Source organism: Brachyhypopomus gauderio, unplaced genomic scaffold, assembly GCF_052324685.1.
Source record: "Brachyhypopomus gauderio isolate BG-103 unplaced genomic scaffold, BGAUD_0.2 sc43, whole genome shotgun sequence".
NCBI classification, from domain to species: Eukaryota; Metazoa; Chordata; class Actinopteri; order Gymnotiformes; family Hypopomidae; genus Brachyhypopomus; species Brachyhypopomus gauderio.
Window position 1 is genome coordinate 968718 of NW_027506869.1, and position 22500 is coordinate 991217.

At 46.1% G+C, this 22500-nt stretch overlaps 2 protein-coding genes across 7 annotated transcripts in view; one reads left to right on the forward strand and one right to left on the reverse strand.

Annotated features, from left to right (window-relative positions):
• Positions 1 to 20850, reverse strand: part of rtn1a (reticulon 1a) — a 21587-nt gene extending 737 nt beyond the window's left edge. The window contains exons 1-6 of one of the 3 annotated variants that reach the window (XM_076985672.1): positions 20339 to 20850; positions 14883 to 15650; positions 13106 to 13963; positions 799 to 1006; positions 421 to 559; positions 246 to 315 (exon numbers count right to left, since the gene is read on the reverse strand). In XM_076985672.1, the coding sequence (XP_076841787.1) occupies positions 246 to 315; positions 421 to 559; positions 799 to 1006; positions 13106 to 13963; positions 14883 to 15650; positions 20339 to 20564 (2269 nt within the window). In that variant the 5' untranslated portion in view covers positions 20565 to 20850. Of the gene's footprint in view, positions 1 to 245; positions 316 to 420; positions 560 to 798; positions 1007 to 5094; positions 5247 to 7792; positions 8186 to 13105; positions 13964 to 14882; positions 15651 to 20338 lie in introns of those variants that run through there. The other 2 variants (XM_076985674.1, XM_076985675.1) reach the window with 2 other exon arrangements.
• Positions 20851 to 20994: 144 nt separating this feature from the next.
• Positions 20995 to 22500, forward strand: part of lrrc9 (leucine rich repeat containing 9) — a 15801-nt gene continuing 14295 nt past the window's right edge. The window contains exons 1-2 of one of the 4 annotated variants that reach the window (XM_076985661.1): positions 20995 to 21726; positions 22168 to 22386. In XM_076985661.1, coding sequence (XP_076841776.1) covers positions 21688 to 21726; positions 22168 to 22386 — 258 coding nt within the window. In that variant the 5' untranslated portion in view covers positions 20995 to 21687. The remainder of the gene's footprint in view (positions 21727 to 22167; positions 22387 to 22500) is intronic. The other 3 variants (XR_013123085.1, XM_076985660.1, XM_076985662.1) reach the window with 3 other exon arrangements.

Genomic DNA, 22500 nt, shown 5'->3' on the forward strand with positions numbered 1-22500 from the left:
ATTAATCATTAACATAAATGCAGCAGAACGCTGAGCGCATGGCTGATTGTTGCTTATGGCTAACAAACACCAGCTCGGTCCCTCAGGGAAACTTTTGGAATGGTTACAGAATACTGGCCCCTGTTTGTCATGCAGAGCAGAATTTGCCCAGGATAAACAAACAACACTAGCCAACTAGCTGGTCCCAAATATCCGCGGGAAGACTTTTCCGGCCGCTTGCGTAAGGAAGTGTCGTGTTTTCTCACCGAGCAGTAGAAGGGTCAGGCCGTTAAAGATGGCGCCCACGTACGTCAACAGCCACATCAACACTGCGAACTGCACACAAGCAGGCGTTAACACTCGCACTGCAGAACAAGGCCCGAGGTCATGCGTATGGTCTGAACGCGCCCCCCCGCCCACCAGCATCGCAGCCTCGCTCACCTTTATGGAGTCAACCAGGTCCTGAACCAGGAACAGCCTGCGGAGCTCTTTGAGGGTGTAGTTAATGTACAGCTGCGTCTTGTCCACGTACTTAGTGATCTGCTCGGGAGACAAAGCGATCTCCATGTCCAGATATGCCCTGAGAGACAGAGGAGACACAGAGGAACTGAGAGAGGAGTCCACTGGCACCAGACCCTGCAGCCGAACTTGTGGTATATTGGCAGAGCTTTGAGGACAGAAGCTAATATATAGTTCTCAATTTGTTGTACATATAGACATCCACACCTTCAAAGATTTATTATTCATTTTTATGATTTGCCCGTGGGTTCACTTAGATAATCATAACCATCCACAACACACACACAGAGTGGGGCTCACTTGAAGGGATGTCCCTCGTCGGTCTTCTGCACGGCCTGCAGCACGGACTTGTACACGCGGAAGCTGATGGTGGCGGAGAGCGCGGCCAGCGCCAGGTACGCGCCCACGCTCACCACGCTGAACTGCGTGAGCGAGAAGAGGAGCAGCAGCACGCTGCCGAACAGCAGGCCAGACTGCTTCACGTCGCGCCAATGCAGCAGGTCCACGGCTGTCAACACAAACACACACACACACACGGACCATCACTTCGGCTGCAGAGCGCTCGAGAAGTGGCGGGGACAGGCAGTCGTTCGGTGCACGAGCAGGCGTGTAGCAGCACGCCCTTGGGGAACGGGGCCGCTGTAGGCTCGCGCGTCTACAGTCTACAACGGGCCGTTCTGAATCCGACACGACACTTGTGGGGATGGATAGATAGATAGACTTGTGGAGATAGATAGATAGATAGATAGATAGATAGATAGACAGACAGACAGACAGACAGACAGACAGACAGACAGATAGACTTGTGGGGATGGATAGATAGATAGATAGATAGATCATGGGTTAAAGTTCTCCGTCACTACGACGGATTTCCGTCATTTGGTTTTTTTGGGGAAAAAATCCGTCAAATCATAATAAACCACACACGCAGGCGCTATCTGTTTTGAGGAAATATGAGGATGATGGCGGTGTCACTTAATTGACTTGCGGGTCATCCCGCCTTTAGATTTTCGGACTTTACGTAGAAAAGTTATTACCTCCCTCCTGCCTGGGTGATTATACTTTCGGGAGTGACCGTAGCGCGCGACTCCGCACAAGAGTGCTGGAATTTAGGCTAAAGTACTTGAACATGCTTGAAATTGTAACTACTTCGTTTCACAACAAATATCTGTCTGTGATATGAACAGTTCTGTATTACGTTCACAAATACGAGCCTCTTGTAATTCCAGGACGAAACATGAGAGAACGTGAAGACGTTAAGATTGGGCGTTTTGAAAATAAACAACCATTAAATAATGTGAATAAAAAGCGAATCATTTCGAGTATGTGTATAAATATTTAACTGTATTAAGTTTAACGTGCTGGGAAATATTGAAATGGACCTTGAAAGTGACGTACAAGTGTAAAGGTGTATAAACTCAATAAACACGATGCGCGTTGTCGATTTGCGAGGTCGTGCACCTCTCCAATTTTGTAACTTCGCGCGCGCCGCGCGTCAGCGCAATGAACAGTCATGTTTGCAGGGTGCATTTCTTCCATTTAAAATGTCAACTTTTTTATTTCTAAACCAATTTAACATGGATGGTGGTGTTCTGTTTGTATTTAAAAGCTCTATCCAGTGGTGTGATTTAATTTGCCATTTTTGGACATTTAAATTTTTTGTAACATACCTACTTAGCAGGTAATCTTACGGCTTATGTTTTTGCGATAGTGAATCTGATAAAAACAAGAGAACTTCATACCTTTTAAAACTCACCAGGATTCACTAAATTTGACTTGATCTTTAAATAATTTTCTGGAAGAGGACCCCCAGATAACTCCATTATATAAACATTTATGTACATTTATTGCTCAGGTGTTGCATTTTGTCACTTCATAGATTCTCTCTTCTCTCCTTAGACAGGCTGTATAGATAAATATATTTTATAAATGTGTTTATTGTGTAGAATTAGGCAAAAGGCCTTGACCCAACTACACCACATTGTCAGTAATTGCTGGCAATGTGTTTTGCTAGGAAAGATTTTCAGTCAAATGAAAATTTCTTGCTTTAACCCATGAGATAGATAGATAGATACGCACGCACGCAGATACGATCCAAAATAGCCCGGGGCCGCCTGTCCAGTGGTGGGGGAAAAGCAGGGAGGAGAGCGGTGTCATGGCAACCGCAGATGGGGGGAGGAGGAAGGTTTGGTGCTGGAATCACTACTGTGTGTCGTTAGGCAGCTGTGCACTCTGGAAAACCAGCACGAGCTGAGCGCGCGGGTTAAATCGCAGGTGTCTCGTGAGATGTTAGCTCCAGTTGCGTATTAGTTACTGCCTGGACTGCTAGTAGCATTTTGCTACCAACTGTGACTATACCTGCAAATTAGTTAGGAAGCTAAATTAATTTTCTAGTTTCCATGCTTAACTTGGGCTACAACAACAGTTTCTGTAATAAAACACAGTGTTTAAAATTAAATTCACCTCTTTAGCGGTGTCTGTCAGCTCTCCGGCTTTGCTAACCTTAAGCAACACATCAATTATTAAACAGAAATCTGTAAATAATGGAATAGTCAAAGTATGTTCATAAACACACAAGCAAAACGTACTCGATACTAATTTTTTATTCACTCATAATTATTCAAAGGTTAAAAATGGCTGTCTGATGTAAACTCCATTTAGGCTAGGTCCCTAAAGGTAACACGTTCATGCTTGTGTTCATGTAACAGGCATTTATTTGACATATATTACACATTTTAGCACTATTTAAATGGTAATAGTTGCCTCTTCGTAATTACAGTTTTAAAACAGACATTAACAAAAACAATTTTGCTTTGTTTACTATTTCATATATAAGGCCAGAAACGAAACATTGGGAGTATTTTATACCGTTGCCTATTTCTTACTCCGTCGTAGCTAACACCTGGCAGAGTCCCACAGCGTGTTTGCTGTGTTTAAGAGCACCTGTATACAGACACCCAGAGCAGGGGGTGAGGAGGCCGACAGAATCACACACTTTATCAGGAATATTTAGATGTCACTCGTTTTGTAAGTAGCCTAAACGTGGATCACGTGACCAAAATACATATTGATCATGATCATATTTCATATTCCAAACTATATTTTGATTGTAAGGCCTTCCGGTCCAAGGTCGTCTGATGACCAGCGTTCCGCGAACACCTGTCACAGGAACAGATACTCTGACGCATGCGCACTGGCATGGCGTGGTTGTCCAGCCTGTCTCTGCTGGACGAGCAGGTGTGTTAATCTAACCACCTGCGATTGGAAGCAGCGCTAGAGCTGAACATATGGAGCTTCTCAGCCCTAATAGCGAACCAGTGCTCATGAGTGAGAGCGATCCAGTATGTCTGGAGGGCTTCCTCATTGAACTGTGTGTAGCAGGCTAAACCTAGACTTTTGCTTAGAATCATGCCTAGTATGGAATATCTAATATCACACATTTCCATAAATATCGGGTAATTAATGAAGTTTTAATTATATTAATTAAATTTAACATTACGTCGAATTTTCAAGCCCTGTACGTCACAAATGCAAGCGCAGTGTTGCTCTGACTGTGGGTGGAAAATACTCATATTTAGCTTTCCAATTGAGGCCAGACATCTCAAGTGAAAGCACCGATAACATGTTGCCATGAGAACCAACAATCCTGAGCTCTGAATCACGTAGCTGGTCTCCACGGGAAGCGCAGGCTTCAAACAGAACATTATACCTGCAGCATCAGTACCGACGGAGGAAAACTAGAGTAAGAACAAGACTTAAAATGAGAGAGCTCGGTTCTCCAGTCTCCTGGGTCATTCTCCCTTCGGTCCTGCATTGCTAAATTTAGCTTTACTGAGCGGAGAGGAGGGCAAAGATATCGGCCATTTTTTAAATTTCATAATTCTAACCAAAGCCGGGGACATATGGAATATCAGCCACTGTTAAACCTTTGCATCTATGACAGCTTTGGGGGTGACAGAAGACTGTTCAGAACACCAGTACAGACCTTACTGTTTCAGTCAGAATCCCAGATTTACCATCTGATGGACTTAGCAGCTGCGAGATCTACATACTGATGTTTTCCGATTTTAACCAGAAATACCCCCAAACAACAGGGGCAGTAAGGCAGCTTAAACTGAAGTGTGGCATGTCAACTCTTGACATTGCCCTGTTGAAAATGAGAAAGCCTCCTTGGACAGACTCAAAAGCCCAGACCGGCTCTAAATAGCCGTAATGTTGCTGTCCCGAAGGCTCAAGCAGCAGCTGTCAGCACATACATAACCACTGCATAACAATCGCTCAATAGGACACATTTATCCTCCAACAGTGTTGTATAGGTGTCTTGAGAGAGACCTACAGCTTATACTTAACCTGCACGTACAGCCAGAATACATCAACCGTACTCTAAGGTTCTCATTTCAAAAACCACAAGTCAAAATGGAGAATATTGACAAAGACAAACAGTAGCTACTAACTCTCAAAGACCCAACACCCAATACACACGACACCCCAAAAGATGGATGTATCTGCCTGGATCTGCAAAAAGAGAGCTTACTTTCACCAAGTAAACATTTTAAAGCTAACTCACTAAAGCCAAGAGGGGAAAGGACCACTGACCTGTGCCTCCCATGACTGCAGACAGAGAGAGAAAAGAGAGAAAAGAAAGAAAGAGAGAGAGGTGGCTGTAACGAGCACACACAACGAACAAGAGAGGGAGGGAGGTGGGAGTTTACACACAGAGTCGGAGAGGAGGACCTACTACTGGCATTGGCTAGCTAATCTCTCTCTCTCTCTCTCACACACACACACACACACACACACACACACACACACACGTAATGCCATGACTTTGGAGTGGCATACCCACTGACAAATGGGCTGTGACTAAAATCATCCTCACTTATCCACAGAGATTCCAAAATGGAGGACGACGTGGTGTGATGTGTGTGTGTGTGTGTGTGTGTGTGTGTGTGTGTGTATGCATATCTGCTGGGAATTAGGACTTAAAGAAGAAATGCCTGAACATAAACTGTTTTAACTAAACGCTAACACATTGGTTTTCCTGGGTGTGTGTGTGTGTGTGTGTGTGTGTGTGTGTGTGTGTGTGTGTGTGTGTGTGTGTGTGTGCGTGCGTGCGTGCGTGTGTGTATACAGCCCAGTTGAGGCCCTTGTGCAGCTGTTTAACAGTAGAAATCTCTGCATTTATGTTTGAGACAGACAGAAAAGAGGAAAGTGGGCAGGGTGTCGATAGTTGCCATAGATACAGTGCTCTAATTCCCCGTTCCCCAATTCCCCACGCATGTGTTCACACACACACAGTTTTATATACGCTCATATGAAAGGCCACTGGGTGTATTTTTAAAATAGCACTGGGGGTTGTGCTGAAGTGATTGTGTGGGTGCCAGTGTTCACACAGTACAAATATAGCACTCCTTCTCACCACAGTAGTCATGCAAACACTTGACCCTGGGTTTTTTTTTCTTTCCTGAGTGAAAGATCATCACTGCATTACCAATGGAACATCCTCCTTAGGACAATTCTTCAGAATTCAGAACCCATTCAACAGCCCAAGGCATGAATATCATATGAATGCAAGAATCTAAATCTATCGTTTCAAAGACGCCTTGGAAATCTATGAAGACTAATTCAGCGTTGACCGCAGTTTCCGACCTTTTGCTTGGATGCCGTCTTCGTCAGAAGCGGCTCGAGTCATGTTTAGCGTTTTTATGAATCTCACAGCCTGAACGGCTGACTACCAACCTCCACCGGCACTGCGATAGTAGGCGGAGATGAACGTCAGCTCTCCTTCCCTCGAGCTCCTCGCTGCTCCTCACACTGAGGACATGGATGCTTCGCCTCCCGGGAATCGTTTTCCCATCGCAAAACAGGAAATGCAACCAGAGAAAACAGGAAGTTGCAGCCCATCCAAACTTAGATTACTGTACCACTGGAAACGACTGTATATCTGTACTGTAGATTATTGTAGGAAAAGTATTGTGGAACAATGAGAATATTTGGCCCTATGTGAAATGTAGCTTTTCAGTGTTTATAGAGTGCTAATCACAGGCAAACTAACTTAAGTACTGATTTACTTAATTGTAGGTATTCTTCCCCCAGTTGTGCTATAATGATGTCTGCAACTATAACAGTCTCACTCTGGGCTAATGGCATCGAACTCCAAATGATACATATACTAAAATTTGCCTTACATCTGTCCTGCACTGTCCCTACTGTGGTAAATTATGTGACTAGCACGATTATGTTTTCTGTGTGGAAACCAGAACGGTGTTTTATGTGGTGGAGTCTGGTAATTGTGTGAAGCACTCCCATTAGGACAGACTGTACCGTAGGGTATTAAAAATGAAAACCAAGTGTCTCTCTCAGTTTAATGGTTTGTGTGTGTGTGTGTGTGTGTGTGTGTGCACGCACATGTACGCCAGGATGACAAGAACAATACATGCACTGAAATCAGTCCTGCAGTCAGTTGTAGGGTGGACATGACTTCATGGTGATGTCACTCTATGGTAGTCACGGTTATCAGCCATAGCTACAAGATGCATGAGACTGCACAACTATCACAATATTCTTATATTTATTCTGCATGCTTGGCCTGATGTGCATGTATATCCCCCCCCCCCCCCTCCCCAGGTATAATACCGCCTGTAGATGGACATGATGTAATCCAGATGGGTGTGATCTGGTTGCTATGACAACAGGCCCACCCAGCGCAGCTGCTGGGTGGCTGCACACACAAAAACGCTCAAAAGCCGGTGCTATGACAACCTGCCACGACAGTCGAGAACAGGAACATGGGGGGGGGGGGGGGGGGTCCTGTGGCGTCACCCTAGCGAGAGAAGCCTCCCCCCCCGCCGAACCCAAACATGGCATGGCCCGTGTCCAAACAAACCACAGCCCCAAACAAAGCATCACTCGCATCCACCCTTTGTCTCGTCCGAAAACAACCTCAAAATGGAGAGGGAGGCAGGGTGGGGGGGTGGGGGGGGGGTGGAGGGATGTGGGGGAGGGGGAAAACGAAAGAACAATATCACAAATGAACCAAGGCCGCACACGCCGTCCACAACCGCGACACACACCAACTAATATATACATCGCATGCTACATTTTACAGAGGCGAACATATACATTCATACACACACACACACACACACACACAGACACAGTCACAGACAGACGCTTGCATAACAGCGAGCCTTGACGCTCCCTTATGTACGTATCGCACTGTCACACACATGTATCCAACACGTGTACACACACACACACACACACACACACACACACACACACACAGCAGTACCATGGCCTTTCCAATTGCCCCACGGACACTCCTTCTTCCCACAGTCCATGTCTGGAGACGTCTGCCCTTCTCCTCCTCTTTCTGCTCCTCTTCCCTGCTGCACCTCCCGGCGATGTTCCTCACCCTTTTGTTCTCCCTCAACGAGACTCCCCTCGCCCCAGCTCAGCTCCAACGGCCAACAGGGAGCAAGGAGGAGAGATGGAGAAAGAGCGAAGGAGAGAGGGAAAGAGAGAGGGAGAGAGAGAGAGGGAGAGAGAGAGAGAGGCGGAGGAGAGTGCGGGAGCAAACGCGATGCTGCCGACTGGAGAATGACAAACTGGTGCTACAACAAATAGAGAGACGGAGAGAGAGAGCGATGGGGTGTGGTGAGGGTGATCACATGGTTAACACTGCAGTCCCCACTGCAGCCACTGAGGCGTACCAGATGCACTGCCTGGGGGGGGTGGGACTTTGTCTTAAAGGACATCCAGGCCAGGCTTTCATAATAAAAGCCCCATCACTTTCAGATGGATTGTGTGCGTACATATCTGTCTGGTTACAGCACTGAAAGGGTTACGAACGTTAAATAGACTGAATAATAGCGGCAGATGCTCTCTCTCTCTCTCTCTCTCTCTCTCTCTCAATGCCTGTCTGTCCCACGACTGCTACACTGATGCTACACGCACCGTTCAACCAGACAACACTGAGTCTATTTTTTCACTTTAGCAATTTCCACACTGTACAATACACTAATACACCGATTTAACCAAATATTCAAATGAATCTGTAGCACAAAAAGGATGAAAATGGTGACAGCGAGAAACAAAATTACTGACAGACGACACCAATTCAGGAGCATTTAATACAGGTTTTGGTTTTTATTTTAAGGTGAAAGACACTGATATATAGAGCCACTCCCTAACTCCCCTCCCCATCTCTGGCATTGCCCATGTGACCTCAGTGACAAAGGATGACATCACTGTTGTCACTATTAGGGTGGGGTTAACAATGTCAGTGGTCTTATGTAAGTGTGTGTGAGGCACAGTTTCTTTTCTTTTGGACAGAACCATGGGTGAAGTGGACTGATTGAGTCTACGGTGCAGAGAAAACTCTTATCAGACTTCCTATTACGTTTCCCCAAATCAAAGAGCTTCTTCTATTTCATGAGAGAGCTTTGACCTGTCTGTGTGAATAACATCAGTTTAGAGAAAATTTGTAAATTTTCTTATATCCTAATCATAGCCTGTTTGACAGGACTACATAAGATAGACAAGACAAAAATCACACTGTGATGATACTGCAAAGCACAGCCTTTTAAAAGAGCCAATTAACATAAATTAATATTAGTATGATGAAGTCCAGTATTTTGAAACCTATTAACTAAAGATATACTCGCCACCTAGTGCCTCAACATTGGAAATGCCTTCAGTGATTTAACTCAACCAAACTGGCCTAATGAAAATGAATAAGATGAAACAAACTATAAGAAAGGGGGGGGTCCTCTCTTCCTGTGGTAATATATATACTACAATAAATATCTGTAATACAGTGTGTCCGTGTGTGTGTGTGTGTGTGTGTGTGTGTGTGTGTGTGTGTGTGTGTGTGTGAGTGAGAGAGAATGTGTAATTGCATATGTATTCAAGTAGAAATGAAGAGAGGTGAATAACAAGTATACCAGTATAATAACCAGTATATCATCCCACAAGCCATCCAAAGTGTACTCTCAGTGGCAAGGTAACAGTATGAGGACACACCCACCAGCATGAGGACAGACCCACCAAAATGAGGACACACCCATCATCAATATGAGGACAGAATCACCAGTATGAGGACACACCCACCTGCATCCATCTGGTGGGACAGACCCACCAGAATGAGGACAGACCCACCACCAGCATGGGGACAGACCCACCAGAATGAGGACACACCCACCACCAGCATGAGGACAGACCCACCAAAATTAGGACACACCCATCATCAACATGAGGACAGAATCACCATCACGAGGACACACCCACCAGAGCTTTAGACCGAAAAACACCGGACAAGTACATCTGATAAGGACGTACAACAGACCACAGCACCCTCCCTGAACCATCACCCTAGCAGATGTCCAAGAAAGGGTCTCAGGCATGAAGAGTTGGACAGCCCCTGGCCATCACGTGGTCCACGCTTGCTGGCTGAAGAATGCACTCTCCAGTGAGATAACATTTTTGAAAAATGGAGAGGGGTCTCAAAAATGTATTATTTCTTTACACATGCCTCAAGCATGGCTGAATTTAGGAGTTTACCTGTTTTGAAATGGCTCAAAGGGAAAATGGCGAATTATGACACAGCACCTTGCTTTTTAGCATTTGTTTTGCGCCTCGGTGATCACCGTGTGCGTGTTAGGTGGGGAATGTCTGTCTTTCCGAACAAAGCAACATCAGACTCCTTGTTTCTGACCCCTCGGCGTCCTCCTCTCTCCCTCCCGGAGAAAGCTCTCGCCACGGCACCAGCCAATCCAGCCACAAGATGTCAGCCCGAGCCGATCCCCTCCCGTGTTGCCATAGCGACGGTAGAACCTGAACGATCTGTTCTGGCCCGTGTCAGAATTTTGCCATTAGCTTAACGTAGAGGCAGAATTTGGATTAAACAAATCCATTTAAAATATACAACCACTTAATCAAATAATTACGTTATTTCCTGATAATGAACTCTCTATCTCTCACTCTGTGTGTGTGTGTGTGTGTGTGTGTATTCCAGAGATAAAAAATGAGTTCAGCGGTGAAATCTGAAAACAAATCCTTCATCGCCATCTGCAGGCACGCATGAGATCTGCTAGCGATGACCTGCTTTTTAACATTCCAGAACATTCAGTTATATATACTGTGTGTGTGTGTGTGTGTGTGTGTGTGCGCCTAGATGGCACTGCTATGATGAATGTGTTACCTCATTAAATGTGGCAACCGTTCATATAATCGTGGAGGATTCTCACTCTGAGAACGTATGATAGAGACGGAGATACAGAAGGTGTATATATAGACTACACTTGTGTAGGCGCGCACACACCTTACACAGGGTGAATTCCTTACATAAACACACACGCCTGTGCGGGCTAAAACTCACTCTGCTCTAATAGGATGTGAGAGCTGCATGTTCACCCACACGCCAGCACTCCTCTCCACAACTCCCAACACTTGCAACGGGTTCATGCATTCCGGATTTATGATTAAATTACGATATCCCATATCAGGATAGCCCAACATAACCCGTTTTCTTTCTATTGCACCATGATTAAGATATGCGAATTGGATAGATACATTTCGATAAGTACGGAACCGTAATGCTGTTGCTTCGCTTTCTTGTACCTTGTCTTTGTTTCGGACAGGCCTTTGTTTCTCTGCTGTAACCGAATTCTGAAAACTGGGGCGTTGTGTCTGTTTTAACCACTAGGGGGGGCCCGGCACCACGATCGCCCTTTACATCCAAACAACGCATCATACAGACGTGGCATGTAGATGAATCACGTTGTTTTTTCTGTTTGTTTATTTAATTTTGCGTGTTTATTTGTTTGTTTGAGGGTATTAATAGGATTGTTACAATATGTGTCGATTCGCCCAGGATGAATCAACATAGTATAGCTCTTCACAACACTCTCAGATGAACTGCTGTGAATATGTTTTAATACAAATTCTAATTGGTAATTAGGGAAGTTTTTGAAGCACCCTGAGAGCTCCCCAGACTCTAGTATACAGGTGTTTAATCCCATTCACCTCTGTCTTCGGCTCCTAGGTTAATTCTGTGCGGTTTTGTTCGAGGTGTCGCCTGTGATCATGACCTAGCCAGGGTGTGACGTTTCTTTGAGTTGTGCTTTTATTTGACAACAGTCAGAGTCAAAGCTGTACATTAGTGTGAAATGCAAAGCATATAAAAAAGCATTTAAAAAGGGCTGTGTGTTAGTTGCCACATTGATCAGCTGTCTGAATCAATTCCATTAGATTTTGAGCACATCCTCAAAGTCCTAAACTTGAGATACTGTACCCCAGCCTTGGTTCTGGAGGTTCATCCTGTGAACAATTTAATGTTTGTTTTCTGCTCCAAACGCACCTGTTTGACTCCTGAGTGCAAAGCGATTCCTTGTTCAAGATGGCGAAACGCAGGTCTAATGGAGCACTGGCCTAATGGTTCTTTATTGATTCTGCCGTCACAATGGCTTAGCATTAGTGGTGTGTCAACAGCGTGGATATCACAGGAGTGCGGTAACGAGAGGAAGCCCTGGTCCATCGTTGCTAGGCTACAGCAGGATGAGCTGTAACAGGAAGCCATCAGTGCAGATCACCCGCTCACCCTCTAGCTCACCTGCTAGCTCACTCGCCTGGCGGTCTCATTCCCCACACAATCTCACTCCTCACCTTGAGGTGTAGCCATGGCTAGTGACCGCTAAGTGTGTCATTTGCTTACTTCGCAGTTATGTGGAGGTTAGGTGGTGTCCTACCATCTCTATCTGGTCAAAGATTAATTCCCATGGACTTAATTCAACATAAATCAGTGTAGAATGATTGGTAGTAGACATCATTCTAAGGAAGATGAGAGCTTGCTAGCCCTTCTCTGGCGTCCGCTAGCTGTCTGCGTCAGATTTAAAACATCGATGCTTGTTCACAGTCACAAATTCTCCTCTCTACATGATGACAATGGTCAAAGCCCGGTCCATACCTCCACGGCTTCGAACCTCAAGTACGGCTCAGCTGGAAACACAATCCTTCAAGTCTCATGGAAGACAACCATGGAGCCTGTTCTCTGTCCCGGTTCCCTCTTTCACCATCGGTCCAAACAGCACAGCCTCCTTCAGTCTTCAGACCTACACTGAAGACTCAACTCTTTGTAGAGTATTTAAGTCACCACCGATGCTGCATTTTGGGTGCTACTCAACACTTTGTTTTTTACTGAACACTCTACCAAACACAGTTATTGCTTGATATTAAACTTCTTGTTGTTAGATAAGAACCTTATGACAAAGGCTGAGGTAACCTCCCTACCCAGCAGAGTGACATATATTATGAATATACACTCGAATCACTGCCGGGCTGCACTATCTACACACCCTCTAAACACACACACACACACACACACACACAAGTCTCTACACATATCTGATCCAGTCATGCTATAAAATATCTTCCACTACTCGTCAGGCTGCTTTTCAATAGTGAAATCACATCAACATGCTATTGTGTTTCCATTATCAATACTGGTACAGAGGTCATGTCAATGTTCTGTTTAGCATGACATATGCAGATTAGACATGTTGGAAGTGAGCACGCCACCGTGTAAGTCTGTCAGAGACCTGCTTACCTTTCTGTCTGTTGAAATTCTGCATGAAGAGAGGCAGCTCTGCAGACTGCGAGCTGGACACTTTCTCTTCAGTGCCGCCCTTGCCCTTACTCCCCCAGTCCTCTTGGGGGCGCTGTTCTGGAATGGCAGACGTGCCCGTGGCAGCGGGCCTGGGTTTGTCAGCCCGGCCATCTCCTTGTGGCAGCTGTGGCTTGGCCTTCTCCGCCTGTGCCGCGCTGTCTTTCTCTTTCTCCTTCTCTTGTTTCTGCGTACTTTCTGAGGACTTGGTCACCGCAGGAGTGGGCGGGATGAGGGTAGCTGGGAGGCTCGGTTCTGGAGCCGGACTGGGCTGCGGGCCGCTTTGTCCTTGCTCTCTCTTGGGGCTCTCCTCAGAAGCAGACTCGATGAGCAGATCACTGTCTAGCTCCGCCTCCCTCTCTTCACGCAGGAGGCTGTAGAGCGGCGCGTTGCCAGATTGACCCAAACCAAACTTAGCATGGCTGGAAAGCTCAAATGGATTGCTAGCAACCCCCTTGTTGCTTTGATGCATCTCAAAAGGATTGCTAGCTTTAGCCGAACCTCCCTTCACTTCGCTGGAATGCTCGAAGGGGTTGCCAGATTGGCCAAATCCCACTTTTTCACGCTGGGGCTGGTCATGCCTTGGTGAATCGGGCTCTTCCGCCACCTGCTCAATTTCAGAGTCTCCAGACTCTCCCCCACTGCCATCTTGATCGTGCACCCCAAAACCAGACACGTCCCATGGATCGGAAGGTTTGGTAGGGACCTTGTTGTCCTGGTAGGGGGCGTTGTTGTCCTGAGCCAAGCTCACGGACTTCATTGCTACTGGCTGGAACAAGATATCGGAGGGAGACTCTCTTCCTACAGGAAGGACAAAAAAAGCCAACAAAAGAGGTCAGTGAGGGAGAAATCAAGAGGAAATGGGTGTTAAAAAAGGACAAACTTTCAGAAAATGGCAAGTGAACTTAAGTTGATATGCCATACATAAAATACAATGATAATCATACCATTTTAAAGAGCAATAATTTTGACAGCCATTTATGATTACTGTAAATATCCCACTGCTGTTTTCCTTTTTCTTTTCATTTTCACTGTATAACTCCAGCAGTTTAAACAGTACTGGTGCTGATCATTTTGTTTTTATTAAAATATTAAACACACATTCTGCACATTTTGGTCAACAATGTATGACACATTTCATGTTGTCTTATCGCTACAAGCTCCAGGCTGTATTGCTGTGAGTTTTCGTGCGCTCGGCCCGGTGTATGCACAGTAACCTCACGTAACCTCCGAGGCAGTATGCACATGTATTTGCGTGTAGTGGCACTATCTCCAAACAGATCCAGCACACTAGACACATTTTTGCTCATTAGCCTCCAGTCAAACTGTCGAACTCGATTTGTGAGGAACGCGTTGTGTTCTGGGAGCACGGTTCACGTTGTCTTCTCGATTCACCGTGCAGACAGCAGCTCTGCTGGCCTCTGGCTCACACCGTGGCCATGAGCTACAGCGCGTTCCCGCTCACCTGTTTACGCACCTGTGCAGGTGTAAGGACTAGCAGTGGGACGGGTGCTGAGGTGTTTGTTTTTTTAACACACCTGAACCAGCTCTCTGGTTAATTACAAAGTCGTTGAGTTGAGTGTGCTGTGGTGGACCCATAACCCCTGTTTGAGCAGGAGGAACATTTGTCTTTAGAAAGCTGTCCCTCGAGGACAGTGTTTGGCAACACTCTCTGAGACATGTTCTTGCATCTCTAATTGAAAAGGGGGCGTGGTTTTACCTGTAGGTGAAAGGTTAGGGGAGTGGCTGGCGGAGGAAGCCGCGCTGTCGTCCTCCGGCTCCGACAGTGTTACCGTGGGGACGCCCACCTGTCCGAAACTGAGCACACTGTCCCTTTCTGACATGCCGCCTTGCGGGAGCGCTCTCTCGGGCTGGGTAGGCGGGTCGTGGGGTTCGGCTGTCACCGTGATCTTCACCGGGCTGAGGGGTCGCGGTGTCCCGGCCCCCCGGTGCACCCCCGACTCCTCGTCCGACCCGTCCCCCATGTAGTCGAAGGTTTCTGGCTCCCTGGCCGAACCCAGCATCCCTTTCACCTCCACGCCTCCGGACGCCGGAGGACTCTTCTCCAGGTAGCGGCCCAGGTCGAAGGGGTCAGGCTTGGATGCGATTCCCTGCCCGGCCGGCTTCATCGGACCGATGCCCTGAAGGCTGGCCCCGGTGTCATCCTCGTCATCCTCGTCGCTGTCGTCGCTGTAGCTTCTCTCGGGCCTCTGCTTGATCCCGCCCATCTGCCGGAGGTCACCGCTCATGTCCATGTAGTTGTAGGGCTCCACCTTATGCACCGGAAGGTCCGAGGGGTCACCGGGGGTCATGCCGATGCCGGAGTCGGTGCCGGCGGGGGCGGAAGGCGATCGGTTGCCCTCGGAGGAGAAGAGGGGGGTGCCACTTCCAAACGGGTTGGACGCTGAGGAGTGGGAGGAGAGGAGTGAGGTGTAAAGATCTCCCTGTCCCGTGGAAGACTTCTGGAACAGGCCAGACATGGAGTCGTCTGCAGAGAGGGGGACAGAAGAGACTGTGAAGGACAGACAGGGGCGTAGACAGATGTGGATTAATTCCAGATCAGAACCCAGTCTGCATTGATTCCTTAGGATAAGCTCTGGTACACATGCTGCTTGAAGACGGTGTATTCATTACATTTTCCTGTACAGAGCGAGAGAGGGGGTGTGGCCAATTACTGGAATAGGGAGAGCAGCCCAGATGCTCTGTACTGTGGGCATGTTGGTCAGTATATTAAGCATTCACAGGTCACCTGGCTCTGTGTGTGTGTGTGTGTGTGTGTGTGTGTGTGTGTGTGTGTGTGTGTGTGTGTGTGTGTGTGTGTGTGTGTGTGTGTGTGTGTGTGTGTGTGTGAATGTAAAAGCCTGTAATCCTCTTAGCAGGGAGAGAGAAGGACAGAAGGGAGAGAGGTAAAAGCTTTTATTAGTAATGTCCTGATGAAAAGTCCTGATGAAACATTCATTATGTGCAAAAGAGTCACATTAGACTTAAAAGTGCACTTTCTCGGTTGTCCCAGAACATAGCAATCCTCATTCCATTACAGTGAGGGTTGTACATTTAATTGCCTTTTTAGCATTATCATGATATGACTTTTTAATCATGTAAAGGGTCATGATAAGCCAGAAGTTGTGAACAGGACCACCCAAATTGCATTACCTGATCACAGCAAGAGTAAACTCATCAAATTGTTTACTATGCACACGTGATATAATCAGATAGGAGTGAGCAATACAGGTAAACACGATCAAGTGCTTACATGAGTCAACCTATCCAAACATGCTAGCTGGGAGAAATTAGTGCTGCCTGGCCACGTGACAAAATATACTGAAACGTGAGGATCTAGGTGAAGAGAACCTGGTCCAGAACAAAGACGTGTGGATATACATGAGGAAGACCTGATGCAGAACAGAGAAGTGAGGATCTAAGATGAGGTAGACCTGGTCCAGAACAGAGAAGTGAGGATCTAGGATGAGGTAGACCTGGTCCAGAACAGAGAAGTAAGGATAAAGAATGAGGTAGACCTGGTCCAGAACAGAGAAGTGTGGATCTAGGATGAGATAGACCTGGTCCAGAACAGAGACGTGAGGATCTAGGATGAGGTAGACCTGGTCCAGAACAGAGACGTGAGGATCTAGGATGAGGTAGACCTGGTCCAGAACAGCAGAGGCACATCTGCAGTTTGGAAATACTTTGGTTTTAGACGAGATTACTACACTAATTGAAAAATTAAGTGCAAAGTTTTTGTGCAAAGCATCACAGGGAAGGAACCTTCACCATCACTTAACGTACAACCTTCACTTAACAGCTCCTCATACAAAATGTCTAAGGAGCATTCACAAAGAAAATCCTGACATGATTAGATCTAGCAATCTATCATCACCACATGCCTTCACATGTAAAACAATTAACCATTACTCAAAGCTTTGAAAGAGAGATAAACGCAACCATGTGGTTTGGGCTAAAAAAACCTACCGCCACACAGGTTAGTTAAGATACTGTGATGTGGTGCAGATTGAGGCTTTAAGCAAAGATTTTTTGTATTGTATTGTTTTTTACTTATTTTAAGATTATCTACTCATATTATATCTACTCATCAGATTTACGCATATTCGTATTGGTTTTTCAGTGAATACACTTTACATTGCACATAATGTTTGCAAAAAAATATTTTGCACAATTGTTTAGTTGTTATCTAATATTGAATAAACCTGAAAAACAGAATTTATCTGATTTATTACACAGAAAACAACCGATTGTTTCTGAAAGTTGACCATCAGATATCCCGACATGTTCTATTTTAATCAGAACTGATCATCCATATCTAGATATCCAACATTGAATTTTTTGTCCATATTGTGCAGCATATTACACACTCCCTCTTTCTCTTTCTCACCTTCTGTCTCTCTCTCTCTCTCACACACACACACACATTCTCTTTTTCACATTCTCTCTCTCTCTCTCTCTCTCTCTCTCTCTCTCTCTCTCTCTCTCTCTCACCTTCTCTCTCTCTTTCTTATTTCCTTGTGAACACACACATGTGCGTTGTTGTCCAGACCTCAAGTGGGCACAGAACTATAAATAACTACATCCAGGAGTGGAAGGTTTGGGAGAGAGAGATGTTGGTGGGGTTTCAGCTGCTCATAGGCTTTCTGTGGTTAACTGCAGTATCTGCTCTGCTTTGACGGTAATACAGTGTAATACAAGTCCGTCCTCCCTGAGAGAGGAAGAGGAAGACCACAGGTGTGCTGAACACACCCAGTTAACGGCGAGCCAGTAGCACTTTGAGCTTTAAGGACAACTATTAGATGCGCAGAAATAGAGAGGGAGTAGAGAGAGAGAGACTTTGACTTGTAAACACTTTTTAACAGTGCTTATGTCCCTGCAAAAGAGACAGCAACAGATGTGGACAGTATGTCAGTAGTAAGAGGGTTATGCGTGACTCATTGATGTGTGAGGGACACATTATTGATATGTAAATCACTGCTGGAGGGGAGAGCCCCCTGTAGCTGCCTCTCAGCTTGGAATCCAGTGGGCGGAGCAGTCGCAAGCCAGCCCCGCCCACCATGGGCATACATGTCACCTTTCTGGCACACTCTAAACAAATAGCATGGGGTATTGGGGCTTCAGGAGACTATTACTGCACCCCCTGTGTCTGTGGGAAAGGGGCCCACTACTCCTGCTAGCTAAGGGACTTTCAGCAGGAGAGAGACTGTTTCAAGAGTGAGTTAGACAGCGTGTGAATGTCTGTGCCAGCAAATGAGCAAAGAATGTGTCTGTGCATGTTTGTGTGTGTGTGTGCGTGAGAGAGAGAGAGAGAGAGAGAGAGAGAGAGAGAGAGAGCGAGAGAGAGAGTTGAGGCCCCAGCATATGAATATTTAGATTTAAGAGAGAAAAAGAGTGAGAGAGGGAGAGAGAGAAAGAAAAGAAAGACAGAATGTGAGAGGTAGAAATAGACAAATAGATAGAGAGAGTGAGAGAGATAGACAGATAGAGATAGATATGGAGATAGACAGATAGAGAGATAGAAAGAGAGAGAGAGAGAGAGAGAGAGAGAGATAGAGAGAGTTGAGGCCCCAGCCTATGAATATTTAGATTTAAGAGAGAAAAAGAGTGAGAGGGAAAGAGAGGGGCAATAAAGAAAAAGAAAGAATGTGAGAGGTAGAGATAGATAGACAGATAGAGAGAGTGAGTGAGATAGAGAGAGATAGATTATAGAGATAGACAGAGAGAGAGAGAGAGAGAGAGAGAGAGAGAGAGAGAGAGAGAGAGAGAGAGACCCCTGGTATATAGTTATAACAGTTCGCTCTGTCATGGCGGCCGTATCTGCTCCAGCCTGGTGCACCGAGGCCCGGAGGGCAGCTGGGCGGCGGCAGCCGTTCACGAGCCTGCCCAGCCTGTCCTGTCTGAGGTGGAGCGCAGTGCGAGCGCTGCCTCGCCGAGCTGTGGGAACGGCCTGCCTTCTTCTCTGAACTCGGGCAAGGAAGGTGCACGAAGCATAGCCCCAGACATCTGCACGAAGACGCGTTTTTCCAACAGCCTTTCAAAACCACGTGGACGGTGTAGATGGGTTTAGTAACAGATCTTAGCTACGGCACCGATCATTTCCACAGCGTCGTACAGCACAAGATATACGACAACGGTGTTATTAGGGACTGTTAATTATCAGGGATTCGTGATGCACGAATTGCACAGTGAGGAATTCACTCGGGTCGCGTGGACCATTTAAGCGCAGCTCGTGCTGCTGCGTAGGCTGACAACCTCCGGTAGCGCAGTGAGCGCGCGGCCGCTGCTCGCGCGGCAACACATGAAACATTAGTAACTTGTGCTACAAGAGTCCATCATTAGTGTCTACATTATAAAGCAAGTTAAAACGAGTCACTTGGGGAGATGCGGCACCCAGACGGGACGAAGATGGCGCATGTAAACATGAACAACATACTAGTGTTGTCTTCTCAGGACTTCATGTGTGTGTGATTCACGTGTATATAATAGGAACTGTACAAACCTGTATGTTATTACCTACGTGAATATAACGTTTCAAAACGTACCCTAACATCGGCAACGAACAACTTGCATAGGATAACTATTGCATTGTCAGATGAAACATGTAATGTTTATGTTCACCACCGGTCACGACAGGTTACCACTAGTATTCTTTGATTTTCTAGTGTGGACATTTTTGTCCTGAAACTGTACGAACACCCCCCCCCACACACACACACACACGTGTAGGCCTGAAATAAGCGCAAGTTTACTGGTCTGTGTTGCTGTTCTAGGCGTATTGTTCCAGCCTCAGCCTCCACCCAATTCCCCCGACAGTCTACATATTAGAATCGGGACCTCTTAATGGAAGTTTTGAGATACGAAACATCTCTTGCAAACGTTACACGTTCATAAAGCCTTTGTCCTCTCATCAGAAAATCAAAACCAGAAAACTTGTCAGAAATAAACGACACACGACTTTCGAAAGTAGGCTTAGGTGACATTATTTGAGTTGAGCAAACAATCGCCTTATTCCATGCGATGTCACGCCCTTACGAGCATAAACTATCAGCACAGGACCCGGTGCTGCACGTTTATCAACATCGTCACCACAGGTCACGTTTTCATGAAGTGACCCGAGTTATCCCGCGAAAGGGCACCGTGATGGGCAAATGTCACTCAAACCCCCCGAATTACCTGTAGATGCAGTTTCCATGGCAACGCCGACACCTTTACGCTCGCTTCCATCAAACGGGTGAAATTGTTTCAGGGAGTTCACGTCGTCCTCCCAGCTGCCGGCGTGCAGATCGTCCCGCATCCCGTGCAAGCGGGGCCCGGTACTCCCAAACATGCCGTTCCGCTCGGAGTCCTCCGCAAACCATTTCTCGTCCAGACCCGGGTCTTCATTAAGCTTCCCAGACATGCTCGCGGCAGCGGCGCAAAGATAAAACAGACGGTCGTGTCGGTGCAAAGAACTACCTCTGAAATATTCAAAGGGGAAACTCGAGACTGGGTATCTTTTTTTTTATTTCCCCGAGATCCGGGCGATTCTTCCGCTTGTGTGAACGGTGATGCAAGTGAGCCCGGATTGTTTGGTGGAGAGCTTCGGGGCTGACGTCACCGTGTCTGCGAGGCGAACGGTTGGCACGGATTTAGGACAGAAAGTAGCATTCCGGTTTAACTATTTGTAGAAAGGACGGTCAGCGTGCATGTGAGCAGGGGTGTGGTTCATAGGACAACACAAAGCTAAATGATATAGTCAATCCCTGATAACTGGGCGGGTGGGCTGGACCAATAGTGTTAGGATTAATATTTGGGTAATGGAAAAAAATATTGTTAACTGAAGTTTTAATACCCTTTTCATTACATGCATGATAATTAATGCTGTTTGATTATATCAGACGTTTTCACGCATCACGTGCACACTCCTCTGTATGCGCATATTAACCGTGTAGGTAAACTGTCGAGTCATTTCTGTGTCTATAACGTGATACATAATGGCACTATTGTGCTGTCAGACAGGATTACCGCACGGACGGGGCGTGTGCTGATGGCAGCGCAGATGAGTGACTCACGCCATATGTGGCTCACTGGCGCCCTCTGTTGACACGTTGATGAATGACTCACGCCATATGTGGCTCTCTGGCGCCCTCTGTTGACACGTTGGTGAATGACTCACGCCATATGTGGCTCTCTGGCGCCCTCTGTTGACACGTTGATGAATGACTCACGCCATATGGGGCTCCCTGGCGCCCTCTGCTGACACGTTGAAACACAGCACGGTCCCTTAGTAACGACGACGCAGATGTGCCTAGAAACGCACTGCTGTAAACATTACCCGATGGGCAAGAAACTTGTTTCTGGACGCAGAAACGCACATATCTAGCTAATGTAGACAAAAGGGCTCTCTTTTTAATGAACGCAGGACTTAGATCACGAATTTGTGGATTCAAATATAGCCGTTGTTCAAACTCGTTTATAGCTATATGAACAGAATTTTTAAGGTTAGCTGCTGAATCGGAGTGCTACACCATATCAAGAAAATCATGCCTCAGTGTGAAGATGAAGAAATCATTAAAGAACTGGTAAGACGTTTTTAACATCGTCACCACAGACGTTTTTATTTACTTTTATTTATTTATTTTTATAGTTTGCACTTGTCATTAATGGATCAGTAAAACTCTTAAATCAGTCAGAAAACTGTTTGATTAAACGGAATTAAATAAAGTTTTTGTTGGAAAATTACTGAGAGCCACTCTAACAGTGCAAGCACTGACTTTTAGAGAATTGTGAAGACCACAAGGTGCAGCTGAAGCTAGTTGGTACCAGTTTCTGATTAGAACAAAACTCAGAAAAACTCAGAAAATAGCAACCACCTCCCTGTAACTAAGGTGCAGGCCAAGCCTGAAAGAAGACTTAATCTGAATTGTAATAAACAGAGAGAACGACTATTATTGATTCCTCATTCAGCAATAAACGACTTGTCAAGAACTGTTTTCCTGACTATCACACCTGCTTCTCTCCAGTGCACCTGTAATGGAATATCTTATGAGAAGGTTGCCCAGGACGGGAGTGGGATAACCACCCTCGAGATGTTCTTTTCGGGCTTTCCCCGCATGGTGGGTCTCTCGCTCTTTCCTAACCTCTCCACGCTCACCGTCGTGGGCCAGTGCATTGAACACATCCAGGGTCTGGAACATTGCCCTCTGCTAAGAGAGCTCTGGGTGGTGGAGTGTCACCTTACCGTGAGTGAGAGATGAAATACATTCCCTTTACATTCTTATTACTTCTTAATTTCAGCAAGCTTCAACCATTTGTATTCAGATTACCTGTATAGGGAACTGTTACAAATGTTTATT